The sequence below is a fragment of the Strigops habroptila genome, unplaced genomic scaffold (assembly GCF_004027225.2).
Source record: "Strigops habroptila isolate Jane unplaced genomic scaffold, bStrHab1.2.pri NW_022045639.1_ctg1, whole genome shotgun sequence".
Taxonomy (NCBI): domain Eukaryota; kingdom Metazoa; phylum Chordata; class Aves; order Psittaciformes; family Psittacidae; genus Strigops; species Strigops habroptila.
The window spans coordinates 23,086-45,605 of record NW_022651115.1 but is presented as its reverse complement, the minus strand read 5'-3'; the positions used below and the strand labels follow the sequence as shown (position 1 = coordinate 45,605).

The 22,520-nt window shown below is 59.5% G+C and overlaps 1 protein-coding gene across 1 annotated transcript; it reads left to right on the top strand.

Annotated features, from left to right (window-relative positions):
• Positions 1–17: 17 nt before the first annotated feature.
• On the top strand, positions 18–21,072 carry COL11A2 (collagen type XI alpha 2 chain; the record flags this gene model as incomplete). The annotated part of the gene is made up of 67 exons (XM_030475475.1): positions 18–201; positions 825–1,035; positions 1,310–1,472; positions 1,693–1,824; positions 2,791–2,871; positions 2,936–3,341; positions 3,769–3,863; positions 3,982–4,065; positions 4,939–4,998; positions 5,084–5,125; positions 5,235–5,297; positions 6,198–6,272; positions 6,408–6,494; positions 6,881–6,937; positions 7,064–7,117; positions 7,215–7,268; positions 7,369–7,422; positions 8,103–8,156; positions 8,765–8,818; positions 8,904–8,948; positions 9,029–9,082; positions 9,158–9,202; positions 9,308–9,361; positions 9,478–9,522; positions 9,657–9,710; positions 9,860–9,904; positions 10,188–10,241; positions 10,331–10,375; positions 10,468–10,521; positions 10,610–10,717; positions 10,806–10,859; positions 10,960–11,013; positions 11,103–11,147; positions 11,234–11,287; positions 11,447–11,491; positions 11,575–11,628; positions 11,711–11,764; positions 12,221–12,274; positions 12,350–12,457; positions 12,540–12,629; positions 12,714–12,767; positions 13,595–13,702; positions 13,898–14,005; positions 14,408–14,461; positions 14,555–14,608; positions 14,813–14,920; positions 15,176–15,229; positions 15,324–15,377; positions 15,463–15,516; positions 16,405–16,458; positions 16,538–16,645; positions 16,728–16,781; positions 16,892–16,945; positions 17,198–17,251; positions 17,342–17,395; positions 17,486–17,593; positions 17,848–17,901; positions 17,991–18,044; positions 18,216–18,323; positions 18,408–18,461; positions 18,545–18,580; positions 18,664–18,717; positions 19,115–19,367; positions 19,453–19,556; positions 19,632–19,691; positions 19,779–19,988; positions 20,177–21,072. Coding segments are annotated over 67 exons (5,475 nt in total), but the record flags the coding sequence as incomplete, so codon positions are not given.
• Between the last annotated feature and the right edge of the window lie 1,448 nt (positions 21,073–22,520).

Below are 22,520 nucleotides of genomic sequence, written 5' to 3'. Positions count from 1 at the left end.
CATGGCACCCACTGTGTCCCCCCCCGCCGTCCCCCGCAGGGGCGCCCCTGGACGTGCTGCGGCTGCTCCAGCTCCATTCCCAGCCCGAGGGGGTCCGGGTGGTGCCGGGAATGTGCTCCCAGCGCGGCTCCGGCTCCGACGTGTCCTATCGCATCGCGCGCCCGGCGCAGCTCAGCGCCCCCACGCGCCAGCTCTTCCCGGGTGAGTCCCCGGCCCCCTGCCCATGGAGCCGCTTCCCAATGGAGCCGCCACCTCCCAATGGATCCACTTCCCAATGGAGCCACCACCTCCCAATGGCTCCGCTTCCCAATGCATCCACCATATCCCAATGGATCCACCATCTCCCAATGGATCCGCTTCCCAATGGACCCACCACCTCCCAATGGATCCACCACCTCCCAATGGATCCACCATCTCCCAATGGATCCGCTTCCCAATGGATCCACCACCTCCCAATGGAGCCACCACCTCCCAATGGCTCCACTTCCCGATGGATTTGTCTCCCAATGGATCGATCACCCAATGGATCCACCTCCCAATTGATCTGCCTCCGAATGGATTCCCCCTCCCCATGGATCCAACCACCCGACAGATCCAGCTTCCAATAGACCCACACCCCAATGGATCCGCTTCCCAATGGATCCCCCACCCAATGGCTCCACCTCCCAATGGATCCCCCTCCCAATGGCTCCACCTCCCAATGGATCCCCCTCCCAATGGCTCCCCCTCCCAATGGATCCCCCTCCCAATGGCTCCACCTCCCAATGGATCCCCCTCCCAATGGCTCCACCTCCTCCACATCCTCATCCCTCATCCCTCCACAGGGAAATTCCCGGAGGATTTCTCCGTCATGGCGCTGGTGAGGCCCAAGCCCGGGCTCCAAACCTTCCTCTTGTCCATCTACAACCAAGACGGTGTCCAGCAGCTGGGGCTGGAGCTCGGGGACTCCCCCGTCTTCCTTTATGAGGATCAACACGGGCTCCCGCATCCCGAGGATTATCCCATCTTCCGCGGCCTCCGCCTTGCCGATGGCAAGTGGGTACCAGCATCATGGTGGCCCCATCATCCCATCGTGACCCAATGGGGACGTCCCCACCTTATGGGTCCCACCGTGCCCCAATGGGGACGTCCCCACCTTATGGGTCCCACCATGACCCAATGGGGACGTCCCCACCTTATGGGTCCCACCGTGCCCCAATGGGGACGTCCCCACCTTATGGGTCCCACCGTGCCCCAATGGGGACGTCCCCACCTTATGGGTCCCACCGTGCCCCAATGGGGACGTCCCCACCTCAACGTGTCCCCGTAGGTGGCACCACTTGGCCTGGAGCGTCCGGCGCCGCTCGGTCACGCTCGTTGTGGACTGTGGCCACCAGGAGACGCGGGTCCTGCCCCGGAGCTCCAGGCCCTCCCTTGACACCAATGGGATCACGGTGTTCGGGACACGTATCCTGGATGAGGAGGTTTTCCAGGTGTGGAAAACACCCTTTCACCCCATGGAGGGGTTCTTTGGGGGTCTTGGGGGGGTTCTTTGGGGGCTGGGTGGTGGGTTTCACCTCATTTCACTCCATTTCACCCCGTATTTCACCCCATTTCAGCCCATGGGGGGGGTTCTTTGGGGTCTTGGGTGGTGGGTTTCACCCTATTTCACCCCGTTTCACCCCATTCTCCCCCCATCACGCCACCCCATAGGGGGACATCCAACAACTGCTCATCTCCGATGACCCACACGCGGCGTTTGACTACTGTGAGCTCCATGGTCCCCGTTGTGCCGCGGCCACCGGGGCCCCCCAGGGCCAGGAACCAGCCCAGCAGCGCCAGGAGGTGGGATGGGATGGGATAAAGTGGGGTTGGGATGGGTTGGGATGGATTTGGATGGGATTGGGATGGGTTGGGATGGGATTTGGATGGGTTGGGATGGGTATGAGTGGGTTTGGGTGGGATTGGGATAGGTTGGGATGAGTTGGGATGGGTTGGGATGGGATTGGAATAGGTTGGGATGAGTTGGGATGGGATTGGGATGGATTTGGTTGGGATTGGGATGGGTTGGGATGGGTTGGGATGAGTTGGGATGGATTGGGATGGATTTGGTTGGGATTGGGATGGGTTTGGATGGGATTGGGATGGGTTGGGATGAGTTGGGATGGGATTGGGATGGGTTTGGATGGGTTGGGATGAGTTGGGATGGGATTGGGATGGGTTGGGATGGGATTGGGATAGGTTGGGATGAGTTGGGGTGGGATTGCGTGGGTTGGGATGGGTTTGGATGGGATTGGAATAGGCTGGGATGAGTTGGGGTGGGATTGGGTGGGTTGGGATGGGATTGGTGGATTTGGGATGGGTTGGGATGGGTTTTGGATGGGATTAGATGGGTTGAGATGGGTTTAGGTGGGATTGAGACAAATTGGGATGGGGTGGGATGGGATTGAGACAGGACAGGTATGGGTTTAGATGGGTTTGGATGGGATTGGGGTGTGTTGGGATAGGTTTGGGTGGGTTTGGGATGGGTTTGGGTGGGTTTGGGTGGGACTGGGATGGGTTGGGATAGGGTTGGATGGGGTTGGATGGGATTGGGATGGGATTGGATGGGATTGGGGTGGGATGGAAACTCTTTTCCATGGAGTGGGACCACTTTAAGGTGGGTTTCCCACCAAGATATGGATGGGGCCACCTCATCCCACCCATTATGGAGGGTTTTGGTGACATCTCCTTCTCCCACCCCATCACCATCATCCCCCCCCATCCCACCATCATCCCACCACCATCACCATCATCTTCTCCCCCTCCAAGGAGGCTGAGGAGTACTACGAGTACCCCCCCTACTACAGTAGTAGTGAGGACGGGGTCCTCCAAGGGGGTTCCCCCCATGAGGTAACATGGGGAAGGTCCCATGTGTCCATCTGTGTCCGTCCTCGTTGTGTCCTCCTACCCCAAGAGCATGGGAAGGGTGGTGGGATGCAGCACCCATGGGCCCCCCAGCACCCTCTTGTCACCCTCGGGGTCCTCATGTCAAGTGGTTTGTGTTTTGTGTCTTGTGTCCCCCCCTCTATTGTCTGCCCTGTTGGTCTTCATCACGTCCATCTTCATCACCTCCATCCTCTTCTTCATCACCTCCATCCTCTTATTCATCACCTCCATCTTCAACACCTCCATCCTCTTCTTCATCACCTCCATCTTCATCACCCCCATCCTCTTCTTCATCACCTCCATCTTCATCACCTCTGTCTTCATCACCTCCATCTTCATCATCTCCATCTTCGTCACCTCCATCCTCATCACCTCCATCCTCTTCGTCTCCATCTTCTTCATCACTTCCATCACCCCCATCACCACCCTGCGAGGTAGAACCCCCCCAAGACCCCCCCCAAGGCCACCAACCTGAAGACCCAACGGATGATGAACACTGATGGGAACCCCCCACCCAATGGGAAGGGGAAATCCCTTGGGAAGCATCCCGGGAATGGGGGGGACAAGAAGATGGGGCTGAGGTTCCCCTCCAGGAGTCAAGGCAACAGCTACCAGCAGGTAGAGAATGATCCTGAATCCCTCATCCATCCATCCATCCATCCATCCATCCATCCATCCATCCATCCATCCATCCCTCCCTCCCTCCCTCATCCATCTCCCCCCAAACCCATTCTGGGGACCCCCCTTGCTTGTGTGTCTCCATCTCCCACTGCTTTGCTTGTCCGTCTGTCCACCCCTTCTCCTAACCCCCATAACCCCCCCAAACACCTCACCAGGTTCTTGGGGGCCTCCTCCCCATAGAAGAACCTTGGGGGGTCACCATCACCCCGAATTCCACCCCGGGACCTCCCCACAACCCTGATGGTACCTTTTGGGAGGAGATGGGACCAACGCAGGTAACACCATGAGGGTGGTGGACACCCATCGGTGGGGTCTCCACTGTTGGGGGGGGGGGACATTAAGGATCCATCCATCCCATCATTAATGGTGTTTCTCCTCCACGGTGTCCATCAGGATGAGGATGAGGATGAGGATGAGGATGGGGGTCCCAACCGGGCGTATGAGTACGTCTATATGGACCCCCCCGAAGAAGTGGGTGTAAGTGGGGGGGTCCTTGAGTGTCCGTCTGGTCCCATCCCCATGTGTCTCCCCAACTCCAACGTGGTGTGATGTCACACAGGGCTTGTATGACATCATCATCTTCGTCCCTCTGCTTCCTCCCCCTTGGCTTGACACCCCCCCCCCCATCCTCATCCTCCTCTGGGGGGTTTAATGTGGGGGGGTTAAACCCAACTTTAACCCAATTTCACCCCAACTTCATCCCAGCTTTAACACACCTTTAAGCCATCCTCAAACCACCTTTAACCCATCTTCAACCCAATTTAAACCCACCTTAACCCACCTTCAACCCATGTTTAACCCATCTTCAACCCCCCATCAACCCATCTCCAACCCACTTAAACACAACTTAAGCCCATCTTAAGCCCATCTTCAACCCATCTTTAAGCCATCTTCAACCCACCTTTAACCCACCTTTAAGCCATCTTTAACCCATTTTCAACCCATCTTAAACCCAACTTAAACACAATTTAAGCCCAACCTTAACACACCTTCACCCCATCTTCACCCCACCTTAAGCCCAACTTAAACCCAACTCAAACCCAACTCAAACCCAACTCAAACCCAACTTAAACCCAACTTAAACCCACCTTCAACCCATCTTCAACCCACCTTAAGCCCAACTTTAAACCCAACTCAAACCCAGCTCAAACCCAGCTCAAACCCAGCTCAAACCCAGCTCAAACCCAACTCAAACCCAGCTCAAACCCACCTTCACCCCACCCCTTAATCTCAGCCGCATCAAAGGGGTTAACTGGGGGTTTGGTGGGTTTTGGGGGGTGGGACACACACGTGGGGTGCCCCACACTGATGGGTCCCATTGTGGGGGGGTTACATGTCTGCCCCCCCCAGGCTGTGCGTGGTGTCAGGGGCTACAAGGGCGAGAAGGGGGAACCCGCTGTCCTCGAGCCGGTACGTGTGCGTGTGTCCCCCCATGTCCCCCCATGTCCCCAGTGCCACCAGACCCCCCCCAACACCTCCTTTTCTTCTCCTGTAGGGAATGTTGGTGGAGGGCCCCCCCGGACCTGAGGGACCAGCGGTAAGACCCCTGCAATGGGTGATGCAATGGGGGGTGGGGACCCACACCATAAGATTCACACCCACCTTGGTGTCACCGTCACCCCATGGGTTTGTTGACACCCTCATAGGGAATGTCGGGACCACCGGGGACACAGGGACCACCGGGAGCACCAGGAGAGCCAGGAGAGAGGGTGAGAACCCCATGGTGCCATTGACCCCCCCATCATGCCACTGACCCACCATGATGCCATTGACTTCCCATCATCCATTGACCCACCCATCATCCATTGATCCCCCATCATCCTATTGATCACCCATCATCCCATTGACTCCCCATTGGGTCATTGACACCCCTTTGTCCCATTGACCCCCCCTTCTCCCATTGACACCCCCTTGTTCCATTGACCCCCCATCATCCCACTGACCCCCCATCATCCCATTGATCCCCCTTCATTCCATTGACTCCCCACTGGGTCATTGACAGCCCTTTGTCCCATTGACCCCCCCTTCTCTCATTGACACCCCCTTGTTCCATTGATCCCCCATCATCCCAGTGACCCCCCATCATCCCATTGATCCCCCTTCATTCCATTGACCCCCCATCATCCCATTAACCTCCCATTATCCCATTGACTCCCCCATTGTACCATTGACCCCCCATCATCCCATTAACCCCACATTATCCCATTGACCCCCATTATCCCGTTAACCCCCCCTTATCCCATTAACCCCACATTATCCCATTGACCCCCATTATCCCGTTAACCCCCCCTTATCCCATTAACCCCACATTATCCCATTGACCCCCACATTGTGCCATTGACCCCCCATCGTCCCATTGACCCACCATGATGCTGTTGATCCCCCATCATCCCATTGATCCCCCTTCATCCCTTTGAACCCCATTATCCCATTAACCCCCCCTTATCCCATTAACCCCACATTATCCCATTGACCCCCCCATTGTGCCATTGACCCCCCATCGTCCCATTGACCCACCATGGTGCCATTGGCCTCTCATCATCCCATTGACTCCCCATTATCACCTTGACCTCCCCCATCACCCCATTGACCCCCCCTTGTCCCAGCAGGGCCCCCCTGGCCGTGCCGGCCTCCCTGGCTCCGATGGGACCCCTGGCCCCCCTGGGACCTCCATGATGCTCCCGGTGAGTGACCGAGGCGATGGGATGACACCCCCATCCCAAACCCTCTATATCCCACCGTACCCCTCCCCTTTTTGGGGCAGGGGGGAGCGGTTCCCATCCCATTCCCATCCCAATCCCATCCCATTCCCATCCCAGTTCCGCTTCGGCAGCAGTGCTGGGGACAAGGGGCCGGTGGTGGCGGCGCAGGAGGCCCAAGCTCAGGCCATCCTACAGCAAGCCCGGGTGAGTAGTGGGGGGGCATCACCAATGGGGTCCCCAAACCCCCCCAAGGACCTTCCAATGGGGTCCCCAAAGCCCCTCCAATGGGGTCTCCAAAGGCCTTCCAATGGGGTCCCCAAGGGCCTTCCAATGGGGTCCCCAAAGCCTCTCCAATGGGGTCCCCGAAGACCTTCCAATGGGGTCCCCAAAGACCTTCCAATGGGGTCCCCAAAGCCCCTCCAATGGGGTCCCCAAGAACCTTCCAATGGGGTCCCCAAGGACCTTCCAATGGGGTCCCCAACCCTTCTCCCACCCCACTGGTGATGACTATGGGTTGACCCCCAAGTTCTGCCCCAAAGCTCCTCTTTGCCAAGGAACACCAGGAATAACCCCCCCTCTTTCCTTCCCAGTTGGCTCTTCGGGGCCCCCCTGGTCCCATGGGATACACCGGCCGCCCTGGACCCATGGTGAGTGTCATCTCCAGGATGGATTTGGAGCTTCAAGCAGGACAAGGTTGGGGTGGGGGGGGGGTGGGATGGGGGTTTGGGGGTGTCTGTGATCCTTGATCCATCATTTTCCCACCGCATTCCCAGGGGCAACCCGGCAGCACTGGGTTAAAGGGAGAATCCGGCGACTTCGGCCCCCAGGTGAGTCCCAAGGATGGGATAAGGGGGGACCTTATCCCAATGTGTGTGTTCCCCAAAGGTGTATCCCAATGTCTGGAATCTCCTTCTTTTTCCATAGGGACCACGAGGTCCCCAGGGCCTCACGGGACCCCCTGGAAAACCGGGTCGGAGGGTGAGTTGTGGGGCTGGAAGGGTTGGGAATGATGGGGGGGGGGTGTCCTGCATCTCATTTCATCCCTCTTTATCCCTCTTTATCCCCCCTATATCCACAGGGCCGACCGGGAGCTGATGGAGCGCGGGGAATGCCGGGGGATCCTGGGGTCAAGGTAACAGTTGGGATGGTCCCGAGTATCCCATTGGATCCTCCCCACCGTGGTTGTGGGGATCTGGAGCAGCTTTGGGTGCTCAGCCCATGGTGGGATGGGGTTTGGATCCTGTGGGATAAGAGACGGGGGGTGGGGATGTTGGATTGGATAAGGTGATTCCATGGGGTGGGAGGGGAATGGAATGGGGTGGGATGGGATCCATGGGTCCTATGGGACCAACGCTGGGATGGGAATGGGGATCTTGGATGGAAAAATATGATTCTATGGGGTGGGATGGGGTGGGATGGGGTGGGATGGGGTCTGGGGATCCCATGGGATTAAAAGCCGGGCTGGGAGTGGGGATGTTGGGTTGGACAAGATGATTCCATGGGGTGGGATGGGGATGGAAACAGATGGGATGGGGATGGGATGGGGTGAAGTAGGATGGGGATGGGGTGGGATGAGGTGGGTTGGGATGGGGACTGGGCTGAGATGGGGATGGAATGGGGTGGATGTGGGGCACCCCCCTCCGCCCCCCATTCCTCCATGTCTCCCTCTATGGGGCTGCTCCACGCTCCCAGTTGCTCCCAGCTCCCAGCTAGCACCCAGAGGTCTTCCTCCCCACCCATGGGTGTCCTCCCCATCCCCATCCCCATCCCCATCCCTATCCCCATCCATCATCTCCATCCGTGCCCCCATAGGGCGACCGCGGCTTCGACGGGCTCCCGGGGCTCCCGGGTGACAAAGGCCACCGGGTGAGTGACAGTGACACCGATGGGGTGACACCGACCCCGTTGATCCCCAACGGGGGCACCCACCGATGGGGTGGCACTGACCCCATTGATCCCCAATGGGGGGCACCCACCAATGGGGTGACACCGACCCCACTGATCCCCAATGGGGGGCACCCACCGTTGGGGTGACACCGACCCCACTGATCCCCAATGGGGGGCACCCACCGATGGGGTGACACCAACCCCACTGATCCCCAATGGGGGGCACCCACCGATGGGGTGACACCGACCCCACTGATCCCCAATGGGGGGCACCCACTGATGGGGTGACACCGACCCCACTGATCCCCAATGGGGGGCACCCACCTCCTCCCTCCATCCCAACTCCCTTTTCCCTTCTCCTGCTCCTCAACCCCTTTGCTTGGCTCCACACCCGTGAAGCCGCGGCACCATTCCCACCCGGAATTCCATTGGGCACAGAGCTCCCATTCATGGCCACACTGAGCCCATTCATGTCCCGTCGCTGTCACTCAAGCAACCCCTCCCCAGCCCACCCCAGCCCTTTCCATCATCATCCTCATCGTCCCCATTGGTTGCCCTCAAGCCGGGTTTGCTTTGGAATGCCACAGGGTGAGCCGGGATCGCAGGGAATGCCGGGCCCCCCCGGTGAGGATGGAGACAGGGTGAGTGATTCCCGAGGTGGGAACAACATGGGATCCTGCCCCCCCCCGCCTTGGATCGTCCTTCACCCCTTGTATTCATCCATAGGGCGATGATGGCGAGGTGGGACCTCGAGGGCTTCCAGGAGAAGCGGTAATGGGGTGTTATAGGGGGGGCATCACCCATTATAGGGTGCCAAGACCCCCCCCATTCACACCCCATCTGTCCCATAGGGACCCAGAGGGCTCCTTGGTCCCAAAGGACCCCCCGGAATTCCCGGCCCCCCGGTAAGAACCATGGGGAGACCCACAACCCATCCTGGTGGTGCCCCCCCATCACCTCAACACCCATCTCCTCCATAGGGCGTCCGTGGCATGGATGGACCTGTGGGTCCCAAAGGGAACGTGGTGAGTTGGGGGGCGCCCCCCCCCCATTCCATTAGACCACATTGTGGTCACACGTCCCGCCCCACAAGTTGGGGTGGCAACCATTGACTCTCACCTGCATCATAGGGACCTCAAGGAGAACCAGGACCCCCTGGTCAGCAGGGGACCCCTGGGACCCAGGTGAGCCCCCAGACCCCATTGGACCTCCCCATAGAGCAATGGGGGGACCTGCTATGGGTCATGGTGGGGTTTGGGGGTGCAACGAACCCCCCATCACCCCCCATCCTCATGCTTAGGGTCTACCAGGACCTCAAGGTGCTACAGGACCTCCTGGAGACAAGGTGGGAATTGGGTCCCATATTGGGGGGTCAATGGGACAAGGGGGGGTCTATGGGACAAGGGGAGTCTATGGGGAGGGACATGAGGTTGTCCTCCCCATTGCTTCTAGTGGTCACCCCCCTTCCTCTTCCCATAGGGACCCCAAGGAAAACCGGGATTGCCCGGGATGCCCGGCTCCGACGGTGCCCCCGTGAGTCCCCCCATGGGGTGTCCCCCCCCAGCACCCAAAGGGTGCTCCAGCCCCGTTGCCACCCATTGTGTCCCCCCCTCAATCCTGGTGATCCCCACGTGGGATGTGGGTCTTGAGGGACATCGAGGTGTCCCCATTGCTGCCCACAGGGTCACCCTGGCAAGGAAGGACCCCCTGGTTCGAAAGGCCACCAGGTAAAGAACCTCCTGAGCTCCTGCCCCACATCTATGGGGCAGCCCCAGCCCCACACCTATGGGGCAGCCCCACACCTATGGGGCAACATCAGCCCCACACTTATGGGGTAGCCCCATGTCTATGAGTCAACCCCAGCCCCACGTCTATGGGTCAGCCCCACGTCTATGGGTCAGCCCCATATCTATGTGGCAGCCCCACTCCCACGTCTATGGGGCAGCCCCACATCTATGGGGCAGTCCCAGCCCCACATCTCTGGGGCTCAAACACCTCCTTGCTCCATAGGGTCCTTCAGGTCCTCAAGGACCCATTGGCTACCCAGGGCCACGTGGTGTCAAGGTCAGTGCTGGGGTTGGGGGGGGGGTGGCTGTTTTGGGGTGAAACCGTGAGGAATTGGGACTTGTGGGTCACCCCAAGTGTCTCCATAGGGTGTCGATGGCATCCGAGGGCTCAAAGGACACAAGGGCGAGAAGGTGGGTTCCATCCCCACGTCCCCACCACCCCACTGGTGGCGCCCATCTCCATTGGTGGCGCCCATCGTCTCCATCCTCATCCTCTCCAATAGGGTGAAGAAGGCTTCCCTGGCTTCAAGGGGGACATGGGGGTCAAAGGAGACCGGGTAGGTCCATGGGGCACCCATTGATGCCCCCTCATAGGGGATGTCCCACCATCAGGACCCCCCCTTTTAATGTGTGTCCCCCCCATAGGGTGAAGTTGGGGTTCCTGGATCCAGGGGTGAAGATGGACCTGAAGGACCCAAAGGCCGCACGGGCCCCACTGGTGACCCCGGACCCATTGGGTTGGTGGGGGAGAAGGTGAGAGGACACCATAAGGGGACACTTATGGGGCGAAGCCCCCCTCTGTGAACATCCCATAACAGCTTCTTCTCCCCATATCCCATAGGGAAAACTGGGAGTCCCAGGGCTTCCCGGTTATCCAGGACGTCAAGGTCCAAAGGTGGGTGGTAGAACCCATGGGGGACCCCCAAAACTGCCCCACAGCCCTTCATTGTGCCCCATATCCCCCCCGACCCACATCTCCCCCCATCCATCCATAGGGATCCCAGGGATTCCCAGGATTCCCAGGCAGCAACGGCGAGAAGGGGGCGCGGGTGAGTCACCCCCATATCCTGTGTCCTGCCCCATAGGAGGTGGGCCCCATAAGTGTTCTGACCCCCAACTCCATCCATGTCTCCTGTAGGGTCTATCGGGCAAATCAGGGCCAAGGGGTGAACGTGGCCCTACGGTGAGTATACGGGGCAGGGTTATGGGGTGGCCCCACAGATCTATGGGGCAGCTGATGGAGCATCCATGGACCTTCATCCATCCAAGGGGCCGAGGGGACAACGGGGACCACGAGGAGCCACCGGGAAGTCAGGAGCCAAGGTCAGTTGTGGGGTGGGATATGGGGCAATGGGTGGAGATATGGGGTGTGGGTGGAGATATGAGCTCTGGGGTGAAGATATGGGCTATGGGGTGGAGATATGGGCTATGGGGTGGAGATACGATGTGGGGCAACCAACCTTCTCCTTTGTCCTCTATTAGGGTACATCCGGCAGCGATGGGCCCCATGGCCCCATAGGAGAGCGGGTAAGGGCGGTCCCACCTCCATGTGGGGTGCAATGGGGTGGGGTGGATCCCCCCCATCTTCACCCCATCTTCACCCCATTTAGGGCCTACCAGGACCTCAAGGACCCAACGGCTTCCCAGGACCCAAAGGCCCCCCTGTAAGTAGTGGGGTCCCCTAACGCTTTGCCCATAGGGCGCCCCACATATAGGTCACCCCATGGTTTAACCTCCACCCCATAGGGCCCCCCTGGCAAGGACGGGCTCCCCGGGCACCCTGGACAGCGAGGGGAAGTGGTGAGTGTCTTCTCCATGCCATGGGCCATCACCCCATAACCCGCTTTAGATCCACCTCAAGCTCTTCATGGTTTACTCATGGCTTAATCCTGGCTTAATCCTGGTTTACTCACAGCTTACTCATGGTTTACTCATGGCTTAATCATGGCTTAATCCTGGCTTAATCCTGGTTTACTCATGGTTTAATCATGGCTTAATCATGGCTTAATCCTGGCTTAATCCTGGTTTACTCATGGTTTAATCATGGCTGAATCATGGATTAATCCTGGCTTAATCCTGGTTTACTCATGGCTTACTCATGGCTTAATCCTGGCTTAATCATGGCTTAATCCTGGTTTACGCATGTCTTACTCATGGCTTAATCCTGGCTTGCTCATGGCTTACTAGTGGCTTACTCCAGGCTTACTCCAGGTCCTAAACACCCCCCAAATCCCACTTTTCCCTCCCTTTCCTTAGGGATTCCAAGGGAAAACCGGCCCCCCGGGACCCCCAGGCGTGGTGGGCCCTCAGGTGAGCTCCTCGCGTTGGCCTCTGGGGGTTGTCCCCCCCCATTCCATGCGCTTCCAATGACTCCCATTGACCCAGGGAGCTGCCGGGGAGTCTGGCCCCATGGGAGAACGTGGCCATCCCGGCCCCCCCGGGCCACCGGGAGAACAAGGACTTCCAGGTCCATCCGGCAAGGAAGGCACCAAGGTGAGCTCCCGATGGCGCCGGCGGTGGGGTATCCCTCGGGATACGCAGGACACGGCTCTCCCACCCCTTCCTTGCCCCATAGGGCGATCCCGGCCCCACAGGCTCCCCCGGCAAGGATGGTCCAGCGGGATTGAGGGGGTTTCCTGGCGAACGGGGGCTTCCCGGCACCGCGGTGAGTGAAGCCCAACGGAGACCCTGCGGACCCCTATGGATTCCCTATGGATTCACCCCAGTGACCACCCGCTTCCTCCCATAGGGCGGCCCAGGCCTGAAGGGCAACGAGGGTCCCGCGGGCCCCCCCGGACCTGCTGTGAGTGTCCCCATGGCTCTCTATGGGTCGCGGTGCCCCATGGCCCTCTATGGGTCAGTGGTGCCCCATGGCCCTCAATGGGTCACGGTGCCCCATGGCCCTCTATGGGTCAATGGTGCCCCATGGCCCTCTATGGGTTGTGGTGCCCCATGGCCCTCTATGGGTCACGGTGCCCCATGGCCCTCTATGGGTCAATGGTGCCCCATGGCCCTCTATGGGTCAGTGGTGCCCCATGGCCCTCTATGGGTCACGGTGCCCCATGGCCCTCTATGGGTCAATGGTGCCCCATGGCCCTCTATGGGTCAGTGGTGCCCCATGGCCCTCTATGGGTTGTGGTGCCCCATGGCCCTCTATGGGTCAGTGGTGCCCCATGGCACATTATGGATCAATGGTGCCCCATGGCCTTCTATGGGTCATGGCGCCCTATGGCCCTCTATGGGTTGTGGTGCCCCATGGCCCTCTATGGGTCAGTGGTGCCCCATGGCCCTCTATGGGTCACGGTGCCCCATGGCCCTCTATGGGTCAATGGTGCCCCATGGCCCTCTATGGGTCAGTGGTGCCCCATGGCCCTCTATGCGTCACGGTGCCCCATGGCCCTCTATGGGTCAGTGGTGCCCCATGGCACATTATGGATCAATGGTGCCCCATGGCCTTCTATGGGTCATGGCGCCCTATGGCCCTCTATGGGTTGTGGTGCCCCATGGCCCTCTATGGGTCAGTGGTGCCCCATGGCCCTCTATGGGTCACGGAGCCCCATGGCCCTCTATGGGTCAGTGGTGCCCCATGGCCCTCTATGGGTCACGGAGCCCCATGTCCATGTCCCTCAGGGCTCTCCAGGGGATCGGGGGGCTCCAGGACAGGGGGGTCCTGTTGGCCCCCCCGGGAGACCCGGACCTCAGGGACCCCCGGGCCCGGCTGGAGAGAAGGGAGTTCCGGTGGGTATCCAATGGGAATGGGGGAGCTGGTGTGGGATTGGGGTTCTGCTGCACCCCATTGCACCCCATTGCACCCCATCGCACCCAATTGCACCCCATCGCACCCCATCGCACCCCATCGCACCCCATTGCACCCCATCGCATCCACCTCCAGCCCCATCCCACCCCATTCCCAGCATTCCCATCTCTCCGCAGGGGGAGAAGGGCTCCGTGGGTCCCGCTGGACGCGATGGGGTGCAGGGTCCTGTTGGGCTCCCAGGTCCGGCCGGACCCCCCGGAGGGGCAGGAGAGGATGGAGACAAGGTGAGACCCCCCCCATAGCCACCCATTGCCCCCCATATAGCCCCCCATAACTCCCCATAGCCCCCCATTCCCCCCATAACCCTCCATTCTCCCCATAGCCCCTCATATCCTTCCATGTCCCCCCATGTCCCCCCATAGCCCCCCATAGCCCCAATAGCCTCCCATTGCCCACCATGTCCCCCATAGCCACCCATAGCCCCCTATATCCTCAGTGTCCCCCCATAGCCCTCCATAGCTCCCCGTAGCCCTCTACAGTCCCCTATACCCCCCATGTCCCCCAATAGCACCCTATGTCCCCCCATAGCCTCTCATAGCCCCCATGTCCCCCCAGAGCACCTCATAGCCCCCCATAGCCCCCAACGTTGCCCCATGGATCTGAGCATCTTCTCCCCCCAACCGCAGGGTGAAGTGGGGGATCCCGGCTCAAAGGGCACCAAAGGCACCAAAGGCGAGCACGTGAGTGTCCCCCCGTCCCTCTATGGGTCAGTGGTGCCCCATGGCCCTCTATGGGTCACGGTGCCCCATTGACCCCCCTCATCTCCTCCATAGGGACCTCCGGGGCCTCCTGGACCCATTGGAGCAGTTGGACAACCTGGAGCAGCTGTGAGTATCCCGGAGCTCACCATGGATCGGGGGGTCTCTATGGGTCACCCCATGGGTCCCACCGTGGTGGGACATGGTCTCATTGTGCTCTATGGGTGGTTGACCCCATCCCACCCCACAGGGAGGTGTGGTTTGGGGGGGTCACCCCATGGGTCCATGGTCCCATTGTGCTCTATGGGTGGTTGACCCCATCCCACCCCACAGGGAGCTGATGGGGAACCGGGTGCCCGAGGACCTCAAGGACACTTTGGAGCTAAAGGGGACGAGGGGACACGTGGCTTCAATGGACCCCCAGGTCCCATTGGGCTTCAGGTGAGGCCCAAAGCACCCCATAACCTGGCTCTTCACCCCATGGTGCTCCCCATGGTCCATCCCTTCACCCCATGTCCCATCCCATCGCCCCATGGTCCTACCACCCATGGTCCCCCCAACACTTCTCCCATCTCCATGTCCCCAAACCCCTTCCCACTATCCCAAGTGGGGGGGGACACCAACACAACACCCACCCCCTTCTGCCCCCCAACCCCATTGTGCCCCCCAAGTTCACCCATTCCCCCCCATCCATAGGGTCTACCAGGTCCTGCTGGTGAGAAGGGGGAGACAGGCGATGTGGGGCCCATGGTAAGTCCTTCACCCCCTTCCTATGGGGCCATGTGGCTTTGGAGGGTGGGGGGCACCCCATAACCAGCCTCACATTGCGTGTCCTCCCCTTTAGGGTCCCCCTGGACCTCCAGGTCCTCGTGGTCCTGCTGGAGCTTCTGGAGCTGATGTGAGTGACCCAGCCCCACAGCGTGGGCCCGATGGGGGGTGTTGGGGTGACCCCCCCGGCTCTTCCCATCCCGCTTGTTCCATAGGGACCACAAGGACCTCCTGGTGGCGTCGGGAATCTGGGACCTCCTGGAGAGAAGGTATGGCCATGGATGGTCTATGGATAGAGATGGCCATGGATGTTGGGGTTCTGTGGATAGAGATGTCCATGGATGTTGGGGTTCTATGGACAGAGATGTCCATGGATGTGGGGGTTCTATGGATAGAGATGTCCATGGATATGGGGGTTCCATAGATAGAGATGTCCATGGATATGGGGGTTCCATGGATAGAGATGTCCATGGATATGGGGGTTCCATAGATAGAGATGTCCATGGATATGGGGGTTCCATGGACAGAGATGTCCATGGATATGGGGGTTCCATGGATAGTGATGTCCATGGATGTTGGGGTTCTATGGACAGAGATGTCCATGGATATGGGGGTTCTATGGATAGAGATGACCATGGATATGGGGGTTCCATAGATAGATCCATGGATATCTCTATTGGGGTTCTATGGGGAATGATATCCATGGATATTGGGGTTCTGTGGGTGTCTCTACTGGGCTTCTATGAATAGTGATATCCACGGATATGGGGGTTCCATGGATATTTCTGTTGGGGTTCTATGGATAGAGATGGCCACAGATGTTGGTGTCTATGGATAGAGGTGGGCATGGATATGGGGGTTTCATGGATAGTGATGTTGGGGTTCTATGGACAGTGATATCCATGGATATTGGGGTTCTATGGATAGAGATATCCATGGATAATGGATGTGGGGTTCTATGGATAGTGATATCCACAGATATGGGGGTTCCATGGATATCTCTATTGGGGTTCTCTGGGGAATGATATCCATGGATATTGGGGTTCTGTGGGCATCTCTGTTGGGGTTCTATGGATAGTGCTATCCGTGGATATTGGAGTTCCATAGATTCGATATCCATGGATTTCGGAGGGTCACTTCTCCCCCTCCCATTCCAGGGCGATCCTGGAGAATCAGGAGCTCCAGGAATCCAAGGAGAGCCTGGAACCAAGGTGAAGCCCAATGGGTCACACCCCCCCCCGCTTTATCCATCACCATTCCCTGCATCTCCTGCTCAATCCCATTCCATAGGGACCACGAGGGGAGCGAGGGGAGAAGGGAGAAGCGGGAGCCGCCGGAGCCGCTGGACCTCCTGGTGGGAAAGGTCCCCCCGGAGATGATGGACCCAAAGGCAACCCCGTGAGTTGTGGCTTTATGGGGGGACCCCCGTGTGGGGTGATGGTTGGGGGTCCCCGTGGTCACCCCTCATATCCCGTTCCAGGGTCCTGTTGGCTTCCCAGGAGATCCTGGGCCTCCGGGTGAGATGGGTCCAAGGGTGAGTGGTGGGTCCGGCCCACTCCAGGCTTCTCCCAGCGTTGGATGGGGTTTCCCTTGGGAATGGTGATGGGATTTGGGGGGTTCATCCGGGTTTTTGCTTCCCACCAGGGTCAGGATGGTGCCAAGGGGGAGCGTGGGGAGGATGGAGAACCTGGAGAGCCGGTGAGTGGCCAATCCCACCATCATTCCAGGTGGGAATAGCCCATCCCTATCCCTATGCCCTATGAGATTTGGGATGAGGGGTTGAGCATCACCATGGCATGGGATGGGATTGGGAATGATGGGATGTGAGGAGTCCTCCATCAGATCTGGTCCCCATGGTCCTCGTGTCATGGGGTCCTCCATTGCCTTCCTCCCCACCCCCTTGCTGGGATGAAGACCATCTCCTCTGAATCCTCCTCATCTTCTCCATAGGGTTCCCCAGGTCCAACGGGTGAGAACGGTCCCCCCGGTCCCCTCGGGAAGCGGGTAAGTGCCGGATGATCCCAATGCATCCCATAGGGATCAACCCCCCATGGATATCCCCACTGCTCATCACTTTGTGTCTCCTGTCCATAGGGTCCAGCAGGTTCTCCTGGTCCTGAAGGACGTCAGGGTGAGAAGGGCGCGAAGGTGAGAGCGTTTGGTGACCCCAAAGTCCATGTTGGGGGATCCCACTGGTGTTCCTGGCATCGGGATCACCTGGTTCCTCTGTCTCCATAGGGAGAACCAGGAGCAATGGGTGCTCCGGGCAAGACGGGTCCGGTGGGACCTCAAGGTCTTGGTGGGAAACAGGGTCCTGATGGTCTCAGAGGGCTTCCTGGCTCCGTGGTAAGTGATGGCACCATGGGATGAGGGGCTGGGCATCACCGTGGGATGAGGGGCTGGACATCACCACGGGATGTGGGGCTGGGCATCACCGTGGGATGAGGGGCTGGACATCACCACGGGATGTGGGGCTGGGCATCACCGTGGGATGAGGGGCTGGGCATCACCATGGGATGAGGGGCTGGGCATCACCGTGGGATGAGGACCAGGACCACCACAGTGGACAATGGAGCCTCACCATGTCTTCTCCTCCCCAGGGAGAACAAGGCAAACCAGGGACCACAGGCCAAGCCGGGCCACCGGGACCAGTGGTGAGCATTGTCCCCTTGCCCCATACAAGGGTTCACCCCCTAAGTGATGCTCCCCACATCTCACATGCCCGCCTATGGACCTCTTCTAGGGTCCTCCAGGGCTCCCTGGCCTCAAAGGTGACACCGGTGCCAAAGGAGAGAAGGTGAGCTCCATCCAACATGGGTTGAGGACCATGAACCCCACTTCTGGGGGGTCAACACCCGAAACCCCATTGGGTAGATGTAGTTATGGGTCACCCAAGTGTTGTCCTTGTATGGGTACCCATCACGTCGTCATTGGTGGCCTCCAATGATGACTTCTTGTGTTTCCTCAGGGCCACCCTGGCCTCATTGGCTTGATTGGACCTCCTGGAGAACAGGGGGACAAGGGGGACCGGGGCCTCCCTGGTCCCCAGGGATCTATGGGGCAGAAAGGAGAAACTGTGAGTACTTGTGGGGCAGGAGAATGGGAGAACATGGAGGAGATGAGGGTGGGTTGTCCCCATCTCCTCCTATCTCTTATATAGGGGATCCCTGGTGCTACCGGACCCATTGGCCCCACTGGTCCCCCTGGACTCCCTGTGAGTGCTCCTAGCCCCATATGTCCCCTCCTTGTCCTCGTCTTCTCCACCCCACCGCTGATAGAGCTGCTCTTTCTCCACAGGGCCCGGCTGGTCCCAAAGGTGCCAAAGGAGCCATGGTAAGAGCCAAGGGTGGTGTCTCCATCCACCCATCCCCACCTCCAGCCCTGCCCCACAGTGGCCAATGGGCTCTTCTCTCTAGGGCCAAGCAGGACCCAAAGGGGAACGTGGACCCCCGGGACCCCCCGGCCACCCGGTGAGTGCTCCCAGGGACCACGGGATGGGTTGGATGGACCTTGAAGACCATCAGGGTCTTGGGATTCGGTTGGGTGTCCCAAAGGTCCATCCGATGGGAGCAGGGACGTGGTTTCACCCATAGGATCATGAATGGGATGGGTTGGATGGACTTTCAAGCCCATTGAGGTCTTGGGCTTCCCAAGGTCCATGCAAGGGGAGGAGGGACCTGATTTCACACATTATGGAATGCTTTGGGTTGGGATGGACCTTCAAGACCACCTCGTTCCATGGTCAGGGCCACCTTCCATAGCCCAGGAAGCTCCAAGCTCCGTCCAAGCTGCCCTTGGGTGCAGCAGGACATCCACGGGGGTGGCTGGAGTAGTGTCCATGGTGCTGATGGCCCCATCCCACCACAGGGTCCCCCTGGAGAAGTCATCCAGCCCCTTCCCATCCAAGTGCCCAAGAAGTCCAAGCGCTCCATCGATGCCAGCGAGCCCATGGATGAAGCTGGGGAGGAGCTGGACCAAGCCAACGGCATGGAGGAGATCTTCGGCTCCCTCCACTCCCTCAAGCAGGAGATCGAAGGCTTGAGGCGCCCCATGGGGACACGGGACAATCCGGCCCGCACATGCCAGGACCTTCAGCTTAGCCACCCGGGGCTCCCCGATGGTGGGCAGCACCCAAGAGACTTGGGAGGAAGAGGATGGTGGCCCCATCCATGGCTTTGACCTTCATCATCTTCTCCTTGCTCCAGGTCACTATTGGGTTGATCCCAACCAAGGTTGTGCCCGAGATGCCTTCAAGGTCTTGTGCAGGTTCCGGGTGGGAGCAGAGACCTGTGTCTTCCCCAGCAAGGAGGTGAGTGGTGGCCACCGAGGAGGTGGTGGATGAAGGTCCTCAACGCCTCATCCACGGCTCCATATCCACTTCCAGGTTTGGGATGAGAAGAAGATGGCCCAAGGATGGTCCAGTCAAGCCAAGGAGGGCAATAGGGTGAGGATGATGATGGCCATTCATGGTGGGAATGAGGGTTCCTCTTCCATCCGTCTCCATCCATGAACTCATCCCATGCTCCCGCAGTTCTCCTACATGGATTCGGATGGGCAAGCCCTCGGCGTGGTGCAGGTGACCTTCCTGCGGCTCCTCAGTGTCTCCGCTCGACAGAACGTCACCTTCCGCTGTGCTGGGAATGCTGGGAATGCTGGGAATGGCATCCGCTTCCTGGCCGCCAACGAGGAGGAGCTCGGGGGCACCAGCCCCTACGTCAAGGTGGTGATGGACGGTTGTGGGGTGAGTCAAGTGGGGGGAGGTGGGGATATTCCCGGTGTTCCTGGTGCTCCCAAAGGTCCCAGCGCCCCCAGTGCTCCCAGTGCTCCTGGTCCTCCTGGTGCTCCCGGAGCCCCCATTGCCCCCCATTGCCCCCCATTGCCCCCCATCGCCCCATTGCCCCCCATGCTGACCCTGCTCCCCCTCCACAGGCGCAGTCGGGCTCCGGGCGGACGGTGCTGGAGGTTCTCACCCCCCACCCGGAGCATCTCCCGCTCCGGGACCTCCTGCACATGGGACGAGGCGGCTTCGAGGTGGGCCCGGCCTGTTTCCTGGGCTGAGAGCATCCCGCATGGACATGGACATCCGGGGACCATGGACCCACCCAGTGACTATGGACCCACCCCAATGACCATGGACCCACCCAGTGACCATGGACCCACCCCAATGACCATGGACCCACCCAATAACCATGGACCCACCCCAATGACCAGGGACCCACTCAATGACCATGGACCCACCCCAATGACCATGGACCCACCCCAAAGACCATGGACCCACCCCAATGACCATGGACCCACCTCCATGTCCTCCAATGACCATGAACCTTGATATTCTCCAATGACCATGAACCAACCTCCCTGTCATCCAATGACCATGAACCCCAATGTCCTCCAAAGAACATGAATCTTGATGTTCTCCAATGACCATGAAACTTGATCTCCTCCAATGACCATGGAGCTCCATGTTCTCCAATGTTCTCCATGTTCTCCATTGACTATGGACCAACCCCAATGTCCTCCAGTGACCATGAACCTCGACGTCCTCCAATGACCACGAACCAACGTCCCTGTTCTCCAATGACCATGAACCTCGTCATCCTCCAATGACCATGAACCAACCTCCACGTCCTCCAATGACCTCCATCATCTCTAATGGGTTCCAGTCCAACCTCAGGCCACATCCCCCCATCTCCTCCAATGGGCGTCCTCCAAAGACCCACAACCAGGAGCCCGTGGAGGGAAGTGAGAAGGACCTTGTGTGTCTTTAGTGTGTTCTTTACTCTCTTAACTTAAAGATGTTATTTAAAGCCATGGATGCAACCACCCCACTGCTCCTCGAGGCCTCCTCTTGTCCCCCCAATTCCAGAAGATGGGAATTCCCTCATGGAGATGGTGCTTGGGGGAGGAGGAACTGCTTCGGGTTGGATTTATATGGGTGGGATCTTGGGAATGGGGTTGGAATGGGAGGGGCTTGAAGGGCGCTTCCAAACCATGAACCTATGGGTGAAACCAGGTCCCTGCGCCCATCTCATGGTCCCTTGGTGGGACACCCAATGAAGACCAACATCTGGAAGGGAGGCACCACTATGGGAGGTCTCTTGGGACATACTGGGACCAGTACAGGAGGGATGCTGGGATCAGGCCAGGCCAGCAGGGATGCGGCTTAGGGTGGATACTGGGACCAGTTCAGGTTTTTATTGCTATTCCCGGTCATTTTCCATTATTCCAATGGGATTTGGGGCCATTTCCCCCCACTCCTGCAATGTCACTGGTATTCATGGGGCCACCACGACCCATGGGTGCCACCAGCCCCATGTCATGGTGGGGACACCATGGGGACACATGGAGGGACGCCATGGGGACACATGGAAGGACACAGTGGGGACATGTGGAAGGTCCAATGTGGGGACATGGGGTTACACGGACACATGGATGGACACACTGGAGGGACACGACTCATCTCATGAGTGTCCCCAGGGCTGGAGCTCATCGTCCCCCTGGTTCTCCCCATGGCTGTCCCTATGGCTGGATCTCATTGTCCCCCTGGCTGTCCCCATGGCTGTCCCTATGGCTGGATCTCATTGTCCCCCTGGTTGTCCCCATGGCTGTCCCCATGGCTGGATCTCATCGTCCCCCTGGCTGTCCCCATGGATGTCCCTATGGCTGGATCTCACTGTCCCTATGGCTGCCCCCAGGGCAGCAGAAGGTGGGGGGCGGCGGGGCGGCGCTGGCCCCATAGTGCCGGTGCCGCCGGACGTGGCACAACCAGGCCACCAACTGCCAGTACTCGCTGAAGGAGATGCGCTGGTCCCCATTGGCGTCCAGCAGCGAGAAGACAGCGGCCACCGCGCGGGGCTGCCCCGTGTCCTGCGGGGACAGGGACATGGGTATGGGGTACGGATATGGGGTACGGATATGGGGTATGGGATATGGGGTGTAGGATATCGAGTATGGGATACGGGGTGCGGGGTTTGGGGTGTGTGTCCCGTGTCCCGCCTCATTCCAGGGGGTCTCTTCATGTGACGGATCCTCCCCCCCAAATAAACGGGGTGACCCCGAGCCAGGCCCGGGCCAATGGGGATCGAGGGGCGGGGCTTTGCGGGGGGGTGGGTGGGGGGAGATCCTCCCACCGCTCCCGATGGGCCCCGCCGGGTCCGTTCCCCCCTGTCCCTGTTCCCCTGTTCCCGGTTCCCCACACCCGCCGGTCCCGGCCGCTCCTCTCGGGTGTCCTCGAGTCCCGGCTGCCTCCGACAGCGGGGACCGGGGGAGGCCG